Source organism: Wyeomyia smithii, chromosome 3 (assembly GCF_029784165.1).
Source record: "Wyeomyia smithii strain HCP4-BCI-WySm-NY-G18 chromosome 3, ASM2978416v1, whole genome shotgun sequence".
Taxonomy (NCBI): Eukaryota; Metazoa; Arthropoda; class Insecta; order Diptera; family Culicidae; genus Wyeomyia; species Wyeomyia smithii.
The window spans coordinates 174,081,186-174,093,527 of NC_073696.1; the positions used below are offsets into that span (position 1 = coordinate 174,081,186).

Consider the following 12,342-nt stretch of genomic DNA (forward strand, 5'->3'; position numbering starts at 1 on the left):
TTTTTTATATAGAAATTATTGATTTCATTACATCATCAATCAAATTTAAAATAAATCAATTCATTTGGAAAGACTGAACGGCAAAAGCAACAAATGATTATCATATTATTATTCATACTTTTTTGAATCAAAATTTGAAAGCTTGTCTATTATTTCTAAAAAAATCCAAGCCATTCGAATAGTAGCCGCCTTTATTATCATAATCCATAAACTTTGACATACTCGTATTCTTTAAGGCCCAAATACACACACGGCGTAATGACGCCTTCTCCATACAAAATAGAAGGCGGGATAGCGATCACGCCTTCTATTTTGTATTGAAAAGGTGTCATTGCGCCGTGTGTGTATTTGTGCCTTTAATAACAAAGCAAGGCCTAAGTGTGGTACATGCGTTTAACACGACTTAAGGCTCAATATTTAACGTATATCTATTGAAGCCGTAGAACAATTGTGGGACCATCACAGTGACACTACCGACTCCAACAGCCTCCTAGCCGAGGTTGGAACATACGATGATTGCCCGTTAAGTCCACGTTGCACATCCAGACGTAGGTTACGCTTGAGAGCATGCCGATGAGAAGGTGTATTCTGAATTAGCCGTTAAAATCGATGTAAGTTTATGCAGCTTCAGAACGTTCATCGTTTATTTTACCATAAGCTGTCACTTCTCTAGAAATTTAACCTTGGCTATTGTCCACATCACCAATTTTTAATGCACAAGACATTTGTGTGAACTACCGTGCTATTATCTTCTAAGTCTAACTGTTCAGCTGGGATTCAAACATACGACGACAGGCTTGTTAGAGCAGCGTGGTACCAATGGAATATATAAAGGTACGGAGATGGTTTGAGTCTCGGGTTTAAAGGGCTTCTTTTTTTGTTGACAGTGATGACGTAGAAGTCAAAAAACAATGCCCAAAAATCGATGTTCGGTTCATTTTTCTCAAAAATTGTTCACAGGTTATGACAGTTTACGGCTGAAAATGACTACCTGCGTCGTTAAACAATGCGGAACACAATTCCAAATGGCATTTTCTTGTTCTTGGAGATCTACGTCACAACCCCAGTACGTGTTTCTGTTTACCTTTTTTTCTTTACTAATACAGACAAATGTCTTCTTCTTCCTCACCTTTGTATACCTCATTGGCATGGTACCTCGGGCTAATTGAAAGGTGTATAATAGAAAACGCCACTACAACAGACTTATCAACCCATCCCCGTGAGTGATGTCGTATGACACGATTTATACCAACGAAAAATGAGTGTTTGAATGTGAATACTGGAGGCGGAAATTGATTTCTTTTCACGGAGAATAGATTAATTACTTTACGAACTAATTTCATTTTTGTCATATGACTTACATTTTAAGTTTAGTAAAGCGGGCAATGTATGTTGTTTTTCGAGAATGCGAAAATGAACGGGAATAGAAGGTGTGACTTTAGGCTTAGAAAAATTTTTCCCTCGTCCAGGGAAATTTTTTCTAAGCCTATAAGTCACACCTTCTATTTCCGTTCATTTTCGCATTCTCGAAAAACTACATACATTGCCTGCTTTACTAAAAATAGATTAATTGTCTTGTATCACATGCTTCACAAAGACTACAAGCTACTTGAAGTTATTGTTAGTATTCGGCCCGAATTTTTTAATGATGTGTCCTAATTAACTAATTGTATAACTGGAGTACTGGGACAATAGAGCAAGAGCGCTGACAGATGTCAGTTGCGGTTATTGATATCGTTAAAAGATCAAGATCGGGACAGTATCCAGTAGAACGTCTCATGATCAGTGATGGAAACGAAACGAATATGATGCAATCGTCGTTTATTCATCATGTGTGCACTTTACGAAGAGTACAGGCCGCGACTAAACTCGAATCCTCTCAACCCATAATGAAATGATGATAGGATGCATAGGTTTCTGGGAGAAAACAAACACATGACTAGACTACATCAGCTCTGAGAAGCGATTCGATCGTTGCGTTTGTCTTTCCATAGGCCGGTAGTTACGGGAAGAAAGGATAGCAACAGGAGAAAATCATGTCGCCTGAACAGCAGCAGAGGTGGGGTGCTGTGAGAGGGAATGTGTGGAGGAAGGAACTACTTCGGCAGCGGTTGAGTTTAAGCGAGAGTAGGAGAGCATACACTGTCATTTTCTTTCTTTTTCTGACAAAAAATCATATTCATGAGTCAAAAGAATAAGGATATAACAAGTTCTGATCGCTCTCTGTAACAGAGACGAATAACTTCATACACCGAGTTGTGCTCATTGAGAACCACGTATTGTGGTGTACACTAATGAATAGAAATATATCGTAAAGAGGAAAGCAAAAAGAGTGCACCAGCACCGATACTTTGTTTTTTGCATACTGACGACGATGTCAACGCATCCTAGGCTTGTTTTATATGTATTCATTTATCGCTAGAGGTGATTTTTTTCCTTCGCTGCTCATGATAGTGCATTGTTAGTCTACTACTGCAGAGCTTGTAAATATAAATTAAATTCCTGAGTATGTGCCAACGGATTGCTACTTTCAGCGTCGAGCAGTTTTCAATTTCACAAGGGCTCCAATGTATTTTGTCAAGGTGCAACGCAGTTCGCTGAGGTAACTTTTAGATTTTTGAACTTTTTCCATTAACCATGCCAGTTAAGCAGGTTCAGAACATACGCTGATGATTAATATAAAGTATTATCGAAAACATCCAATAGAAAAAAGCGGTGTTGCAGTAGTCTGCGAACTTCACCTTGTTAAGCTGTAAAAAGGTGTGTTCATTCATGAAATCCACTTTACAAAACTGTATCAACTTCTTGCTGCTATCCAACTAATCATGAAGTACCTTTTTTAGAAATAGGTATGTTGGTTTTTGGTATGCAGTCTTTGTTAGATTCCCTCACCTGCTTCCCTTTTGTCATCTACTGACATTGATAACTATCTAGTTCCTAACAATTCGGTCTAACCATGTATGACTTCGTTCCGTCCAGGAGCATTTTGACTCCTGTTTCAATCATTTATGTGGTTCATTTCAAGTTGGAGTAAGCTTGCTAGAAACCTTTGTATGTTAAAATAAAATTCTCTATTTAGAATAACCATTTGGAACATCTACTGTCTTAACTCAGAAACGAATATCAACGAGTTGCGAAGCATCAAAAAAGCGTTATTAGCTACATCAGTACTTTTAGGTCATTCACAAAGATGACTAGAACTAGTTATCTTTGTCATTCAACAATACTCTTTTAACTATTCTACCAGTTGAGGGAAGCCCTTCTGTGACTTTTTTTTGAAGTTTTTCTCCCCTAAGTTTGCGACTGTACTATAAACAGACAGTTGGGGTCTTCACGTCGAGCTCGTATACAAATATCCAGCCGTAAACTGTGTATCTCAGGGGGGATTTACGCTGTCAAAATTCATATATATGTGTGCGTTATCGCAGATCAACTCTGGTCTATGAAGTTTGATAGATTACCTGTGTAGCAATGAAACTTCATCACTTTTAGCCAAACACAGGTTGCTGCCACAAAATTTTACTACGCAACACATTAATAATAGGGGTCTTCACATCGAGCTCGTATACGAATACCCAGCCGTAAACTGTGTATCTTCCATTACTCGTCAATGGAGGTGAGTATTTTTACGGCTGGGTATTTGTTTACGAGCTAGACATGAATACCCATAATAAAAATTTTCCGCGATTTCTCGAGTTTTGTTAAAAATAACGTTCCAATTCTACTAAATTTAACTTCGGTCAAAACGACAAAAACCAAAAAAATAGGACGTCTTGTTGCCAAATATGTTGGTCACGGTTACACAATATTTGACAGATAGATTCCCCCTGGTGTATCTTCAATTTCTCGTCAATGGAGGAAAGTATTTTTTCGGCTAGGTATCGACATGAATACCCATAGTGTTTATCTCAGGTGCAACGTTGCTATAAAGTTCTATGCAGATTGCGTTGGTTACTGCTGTGCATGCTGTCGCCAATTTTGAAACAATACCGTATTAAATGAATATGCAGCTATCTTGTTTTTTTTTTTGACAGTAGATGTGGTGACGGTCTCTAGATGTGATCCTCATGGCCCCTGTTACTAGTACTACATACAGGTCAGTTGCTCTCTACTTAACTACTCCAAAACTAAAGGACAACAAAGGATTCGCTAGAATATTGAATTCATTACTAACAGGCTCTAGGACACAGCTCACTAGTGTTAGAAAGAATCTCGCATGCGTTCTTGATATCGGAGTGGGAAATTCGGTGAGCTGCCAGAAATCCAGATATTTGTGTCGTTATTTTCCTTTGTAGGAATATCTTCATGACTAGAATTTTTATCTCTTGATGCACTAGCCGTATGACAGTTAAGGCCCAAGCACAATGGATACGTTTGCGATGCTAACTGTCAAATTGCCGCAAACGCAGCCGCAACGTATCCATTGTGTTTGGGCCGTTAGTGTTCATGTCTGGTTCTTTCTCCAACTCATTCATCCTTCCATAGAAGTTCTAGCTTGCAAGGTGAGTCTGCTTTGTGTTAAAATTTTGAATCGTCCCTAAATTGTAAGCCGACAAGCGGAGTTATTTTTTGACACTTAGCTTGTCGAGTTTATAAAACAAAATAAAAGAAGGAACTTAGATGTTTCCTTGGTGGCAAAAACGTGACCAGAATCAGTTTCCCTCTAACATACTTTGGTACAACATTCATTAAATTTCAACATGGCACGTACCTATTAAAAAACGAAAATTCTGATGTATGAGTTTCTTACACTAACATGACGTTTTGTTGCATTGTACTCGCATTGGTCATTCATAAATGTGTTATTGCAAATCATACAACTATTTAACCATAGTCATTAAAAACTCAACTTAATAAATATTATGAATATTTTCTCAAAATCTCGGAGGAAACATAATTTTTTCATGCCACCTCCGACATCTAGTGTAAAATATTGTAAATAGATTTAGCACAAATACCAAACTGCACTTTTAATATGTAATGGATCAGATAACATAGCTACATTTGGTTGGAATGTTATAGTCTAATTTGAACTCAAATACAATAGAAAACACGACCGGTAAGACGATTTTGAATCTAAATTGTTTACTCCGTAATAAGGATTTTGCAATTGCAACATTATTCCTGTTTAATTTTCGAGTGTTAGCTTTTTACTTTCGTGCAGGAATCACATTGAACATGTTTATGATTTTGTACTGAAATGCTTTCTCACTCATTGGATACTCAGGTCAAAGCTCTGATTATTAAATATTAGATAATAATATACTTACTTTTGTAAAACGGGGCGAACAATTGAATAATTGAATAAGATGCTTTAAAATGATTGCAGCAAAAATCTTCAAATAGGGGTAATGTAGCGTACCACTCCTCGTAAAAAACAACAGGATAGTTTATTTAGCAATGATTCCCTAGAGAGATAAAAGTGTGCAATACATTGTAATGAAAAAACTGTTTTCAGTTGAAATAATTGTAAAGAAAACAAAAAAAGCGATGTAAATACACAAATATCTGATAGTATTATTCAGACCAACAAATTGAAATGTATAATTTTGAAAATATAATAAAATATTGCCTCTAACTATCCTGTTTCTTTATATCACATGTCATTACTTGCGTAAATAATAAACGTTACGGTTATTTCCTTAGGCTTTGTGTGAGAAAAAAAGGTTGAAAAATGTATCATCCAAATTGTTGCACCTAGCATGCTTATAGCCGCCAACTTCGTGGGGGGGGGGCTAATTATCCTACAGGGTATTCAATAACCTGATCCATCGGCATCTCGCCCCAGAACTTGGAAATGAGTTTCTCAAATTGGTCCATCGTGCTCACCTTATGCTTGTTCTGCTTGGTTAGCATGTACGGCCATGCTTAAAAGTCCAGGGAATTAAGGTCCAGGGAGCTGAGCTCAAGCTTGATTGATCACCACCGGCTGTCACTTCATTACTGACCAGGATCGACCGGAATTGCACATCGAATTTATCAATTATTGCTTGGGATTAAGGTGAAACCTCATTGAATCCAAAAATAGCCGACTTCGAGTCACCAATTCGAATTTTCAAATGCACAAGACTCGGAAATACTCATTGCGTTCCCTGTGAAAATTATATTTTATGTTTGCCTCACTGCAGCAAACATAAAATAGCATTTTCACAGGGAACGCATTAACTGTTTCCGAGTCTTGTGCTTTCGAAAATTCGAAGTGGTGACTCGAAGTCGGCCATTTTTGGATTCAATGAGGTTTCACCTTAAGCTATTCGATGTGCATCTCCAATGATCCCTGCATGCTGATCAGTATCGACGCCTGCCGGTTAGTTCGATACTTGTTGCTACTAGAGGCCGGATATACTCCTGCACACTCCACAAGCATCACGGGTAAGGCGGAGTTTTGTGTTAGTTGTTCGTCACGTTTCTTTTTCGAAATTTCTTCTATTGATTGCGAGAGGGCGACGACGCGCGCGTTCGTCTACCCAATACAATACCGGAGATGTACAATTGTTCACGCAAGCTATTTCGTTACGAAGGGTATGTGTATCGCGGTCCTAGCGGTGCGAGAGTGTTGTTTTTAAGAGGCATATAAATGTTCACTTCTTGGTGAGAAAGCAAACGAATGTGATGGGTGATGGTGATGGGAGCCTGAGAATGAACCCACGCTTAAGGCCTTTGATAATCAAAAATGGCCTGCTTCTAACAAGATTCGAACTCACGACCATCTGCTTATCAAAGCGGACTCTATCACCTTGCACCTACAAGCTCCCCTTTAAGGTCCGGGGAGCTGAGAGACCACGAAGTTTAATTGACAAAATCTGTCAAACTGTACCGACACAACACTTGAACGGTATTCTCCGTGTGGGCCGGTGCACCTGTCCTGTTAAAAGTCGTAATGATCCTTCCCATAGAGATCCCAGAATGGGGGCTACAACCTTCTCCAGAACTTCGGTCTTATAGTACGCGGTGTTGATTTCATGTTTTTCTCAATAAACACCAGTGGGAGCTTCCCACGCCTGAGCACGGCACCCACATGATGCTCTAGAGCTGCGGGGACGGGAGAAAGCTGTCCAACGATGGCGCCCACACCCGGTCATTTTGGACATTGTGCAACTGTTGTAAGACAAAGAGTTTTTCATCAGAAAACACACACTCATAACCTGCGCGCCGCGTAAGTATCAGTTTGGCTCTGTCCAGCCTCTTCATCATTGTAGCCTCCAAGGTCCCGTGAACCTTGAGTTTCATGTACTGCTTGTATCCCAGGTCCTCCGTCATGATGGACAGCCCACATCCCGATCGACACATCCAGGTCAGCAGCGGTCTTCCAGATCAAGCGGTTCATTTTTCGGAGAACTCGCTCTCTCATCATTGATTGCTGCTGGTGTCCTCACCGAACGCTGCCGCCCGAATCTCGCATGGTTCTTGGCCGAATCAGGCTTCCACCACCGACGGACGGTGATCTAGATCAAATTCCGCTTTACCCCATAGGAATTCAACTTCCGGAATGTCATCGGGTCGCTCACCTCTCGCAAACAACTTTACTACGACATCGTGGTGCGCGGTAAACAAACAACAAATGACAACAAGTCAAATGACAACAAGACACCGTGCGCGTCGATAAGCCTGTATGTGAGGCTAAAGCTGACACCAGTACCAATACACAGACGGCACATGGTGCGCACCTACACAGCGATGAAAAGTTGTGCTCGAACTCATTATACACCTTGTAGTAGCAATGATAGAATCCAGAAAAAAACAAGTGTAGGCCTATGTTGAACATAATATCAAATGTTTGGTTGGTTGGTTCGCATGTTACGTACTGCACTAGTTATTTCACTAGTTATTTAAATTTTAGTTCAACATTCATCTCGAATATGCATTTTTACCTATTTTTAACGTTGTCCCTCCAACAACAAACTAATAGAAATATAAAAATTATTTTCCTAAAAGTCCAAAATTTATCCGCACATTTTGTTATTGAAATAAAGCACACACTCAAAGATTTGGTTCACATTTACTAAATAAGCAGTAGGAAAAATAGTTGAATCCAACATTTTTTTCATTCTATATTTTATATACTCTCTACAGCCAGGTTCATTTTAAAGCAGCAACTGTTGTTCGACAGCAATTTGCGTATATTTTCATCGAACTTCTTTTGAATCCAGCTAAAGTCCATGATACTCTTGGGTTTACACTCGACCCAATAGCGATCAAACTCAAAGAACAGATAGCAATAGAACTGGTGAAAAGCATCCATCGTTAGTCTAGGTTGATTGTAAAAATGATTTCTCGCGGCTCCAGATGTCAGAAGGTGATACGCCATTGATGTAAGATTGATTCCAACAATGGCGAAGAAGTACCCTCGCGTTGGGTGATGTGAGTGTGATAACAAGTGCCTTGCGGTACCATTGTATTCACGAGAAAAAAAGACTAAATTATCCAATCCTAGCATGCCCATTCCACGGAAATCCGTCTTTGGGTCATCTCCCTACGAAAGAAAATCGATGCATAGTTTTCGTTTTCATTAAAAATTTCCGCATAATTACCTGAAAGCCAATATCTTGCCACTGCTCAGACACACGATTCTTTAGTTTATCCTCTCCCATTAACAGCTTCCATAAGCTGATCAGCTTTGCTTCATGTCCTGCATCATTGCAATCGTATTGAGTGCTTCGTCGTTGTTCCACTAACCAACATAGCCTTTTATATCTCCAAATCTTCTCCGCACAGGCTCCAAAAGTTCGGGGGAAGTCTACGTGAACTTTTGAATTGATTTTTTTCACCTGTAAAATCGTTCCAACCGCACGGGTTTGGATTTCTTCCTGTAGGAAAAAATCCTCTACTTCTTGACAAACAAGTTGGTTCAAAATTATCACCATATGTTTTACCCTGGGTCTTCTAGAAAGTTCCAGTGAATTTTGAACTTTTCTGGTCCGCAACGCTCCAGGTGGACAACCGTAACATATTCGTTGTAGTTCGCACAGATTGGTGAAGCGATGTAAAAACCATTTCACCAATGGTCTTGCGAGGAAATAGAAAACATTGAAAACTTTGTGAATCATTCGATAATCTGTCGATAACATGTTGTAAGGCTTATCACGTTGATAGTTCGTGTAATTTGCGTCAATTTATCGAAATAATTGTGTACGTAGTAACATTTCCATGACGACTTCTAGTAAGGATCTTGTTTACATTTTTCTCCATTCATGAGCCCTAACTATGGATGATGTCTCATGTGCTCATGTACATTGCTTGACGTGGCGCGTAATGCGCATGGCGCGTAAATAGCCAAAAAAAGGGTAGTCTTTGGTAGATTTTGTATTTTTAAAGAGAGATATTTTGTATTTTTAAAGAGATTAGGAAATCAAATCAAATAGATTTTTGTTTACATAACATACCTTCACTGGCTTCACTGTCAAGTCAATGAATGTAGTAAACAGAATTCAACTAGACTGAAAACTTATTGCTTGATTTATTTTTTTTATTCGCCTCAAAGTTCTAACTGGAAACTGGATGTCACTTTTTTCAAGTGCAAAAACCAAAACCGTATACATAGATGAACAGCTTTGAATGGGATGTATATAAATCATTTAGCGAAGACATAACCCTACACGCAAACGGCCTTTTTATGATTTGTTGTGTGAAAGTTGTTCGCCTACACTGGAAAAAGTCTTTCATTATTGATAATACCATTATACAAAACAATAAAAAACATGTTGAATTCAACGTGATACGCGTACATTTTTTTGTCAATTTGAATACGTTCTCTGCTAACGTATAATAATTTACATCGTTTATTAGATTTTTGTTTTGTGTTTCAATTTTTTTTCAAGATGGTGGGAAATCTGAATTCAATCGTATGACGAGAGTAGCCAGTATTGCTTCGGGGAATGGTTTTAAGGCTTGATACACTTTATTAACTCTCTTATGATTTCCTAATGATAAATCGCTTGGAGACCAGATTGGTATCTAGCTTTCATCGGCATGTCGGTGGTCGATCCACAGCCTTGTAGTACTTGGGCAATCTGGGAGCTGGTCGCACAAACTGTCCTCCACATGTCCGGGTCCCCTGCCAACCACCGAGCTTGTCCTATAATTCCCTGTGTTTGGCTCTAGGACATGACGTGACAATTGGCTTTTGGTTATTCTTCTTTTCGTTCTAGTTACCCTCATAAATCAATTTAATTTTTCAGCACGACGCTTGTTAATGTTACTATAAATATAAAACAAAAAATAATAAAATATGAATAATACATATAAAAAAAAAAGATTTAAATATTTATTCCACCAACTAATTAGATAATACAAGACTAATAAAATAAGACAAATAATTAACGTGAAATCTTCAAGAATTGATGATTAATGTTTAAGAAACGAAAAACGGCAGACTAGTTAGTGTGTGAGTTTAGGTTTTGTGTTGTTAGTTAGTACGTGTAATTATATTATTTGATTATTTCAATCCCTAGTACCCTTTGATAAAGGCCTAAACCAAAGGTCGATACGTCAGGTTGAACAAAATTAAATCGTTTTGTTTCTTCTAGACCGAGAAAGCCATCCCACCTCTGTAACGCAGGGCTGCCAAGTATACAGATTTTCTGTATTATACGGATTTTTTTACCACGATGCAGAAATGATACAGAATACAGAATTTTGATTTTTCATACAGATTTGTACAGAGTTTCAGCAATCGAAATTTTTTAAGTTTTGGTGTCACATCTCCCTACCATCTACGGAACATTTTCATCGAAGTTCATCAGGAATATGGACTCACACTAGCAATACTCAGAGGGAGAGATATGCGAAGAGAGTGTTGTGAGCCAAACGAACATGTCAAAATTCGAGCCAAACGAACAAGAAAGATAACATATTGAAAGGTATTGCAAATAAGAGTCGATAAGGAATATATTCATCACAGTGAATTTTAACTGGTGGTTCACAAACTCTTTGTATAGTCTACAGAATAATGATGAAAGTATATAAAATAAACATAAACATAAAATTTAACACCTTCACGGTTTTTGTGATGCACTTTATTATTCCCCAGGACTTTCACCGTCGCCATCAGTTATACGAGACGAATAAAAAAGTTAGTGAACATTGCGCTCTGAGAAGAGATCTGGCACCTCTGATATGTGAAACCTAGTTGCCAAATCAGCGGTTTTTTCATCGCTTATCTCTCCCTCTGAGGATCTCTAGACTCACACCACTCGAAGCCGAAGCCGACTTGCTGTCATATAAGAATTTTCTGACAAGTGAACGAACCAAGCGTCTACAGCAATTATGTGAAAGCACCAACAATGTTTACAAGTAAGGACGCCCCATCTGGCAAGTATTAACGTAAGCACACTTGGACATTTTTCGCATTCTGAACAGAATGCTGAACCTTCAAATAGACTGACATCCTCTGCTGAAGAAGAAAATTTTAATTGTAATCTTAATACTTTTCCAAAAACTTCTTCAAATTCACAACAGCTTCCTCGACAGAATGCGACTGAAATTCTTATCTTCTGTCAGAATTTCAATCGCATGAAAAGCCCAAGCAAAATGAAAGAAATTCAGCAAAACATATTGTCATCATCTTTTAAAATAATTTTAGGAACTGAAAGTAGCTGAGACGAAAGCGTAAGAAGCGAAGAAGTATTTTGAAACAATTATAATGTATTCCGGCACGACCGGAATTTGTCTACCAGTCGAAAAAATTCAGGCGGTGGAGTCCTCATTGCCATTAATGCAGACTTTACTTCTGAAGAAATAATATCCGACAAATATAAATAATTTAAACACGTATGGGCCAAAGCATTTATTGCTGGTGAAGAACATATCTTCTGTTCCGTGTACTTTCCACCGGGACATGCTCATAAACATTCATATGAATTATTTTTCAAAACTTTAGAATCTATTATGTCTAACATGAAACCAGAAGTAAAACTGCTTGTCTATGGCGACTTCAACCAACGTAATGCAGACTTTATTGTAGACATTGAAAATGAATCTATCTTACTCCCAGTCGTAGGCGAAAACGAAACACTGCAGTATCTTTTTGGCAAATCCTCAGAACTCGGTCTATATCAAATTAATCATGTCAAAAACAAACAAAATGCATATTTAGACCTATTATTCACAAACTGCACTGAAGACTTATGTGTAGATGCATCATTGACTCCCATCTGGAAAAATGAAGCATTTCACACAGCAATTGAATATTCAATAAGTAATGAATGACACTTCGTACCCTAGCGACTGCGAGTACGAGGATGTACCGGAATACCACAAAACTGACTTCGAACAAGTCAAACGTAGACTACGCATAATAAATTGGCGTAGTATAATTTGTAAAGAAGGAAATGTAAACGAAGA

The 12,342-nt window shown here is 38.3% G+C and overlaps 1 protein-coding gene across 4 annotated transcripts; it reads right to left on the bottom strand.

The window, feature by feature from the left end:
* Positions 1 to 8,023: 8,023 nt before the first annotated feature.
* Positions 8,024 to 9,544, bottom strand: LOC129727721 (ELMO domain-containing protein 2). Of its 4 annotated transcripts, XM_055685818.1 has the most exons (4): positions 9,384 to 9,544; positions 8,874 to 9,289; positions 8,532 to 8,807; positions 8,024 to 8,473 (listed from the first exon to the last, which is right to left on the bottom strand). In XM_055685818.1, the coding sequence occupies exons 2-4, from the start codon at positions 9,066 to 9,068 to the stop codon at positions 8,057 to 8,059; spliced, it is 888 nt and encodes a 295-aa protein (XP_055541793.1). In that variant the 5' UTR covers positions 9,069 to 9,289; positions 9,384 to 9,544; the 3' UTR covers positions 8,024 to 8,056. The 4 variants fall into 4 exon arrangements, with proteins under 4 accessions (XP_055541793.1, XP_055541791.1, XP_055541794.1 ...); XM_055685816.1 differs by having other exon boundaries at positions 8,532 to 9,289; XM_055685819.1 differs by having other exon boundaries at positions 8,532 to 9,006; positions 9,384 to 9,543.
* Positions 9,545 to 12,342: the final 2,798 nt, after the last annotated feature.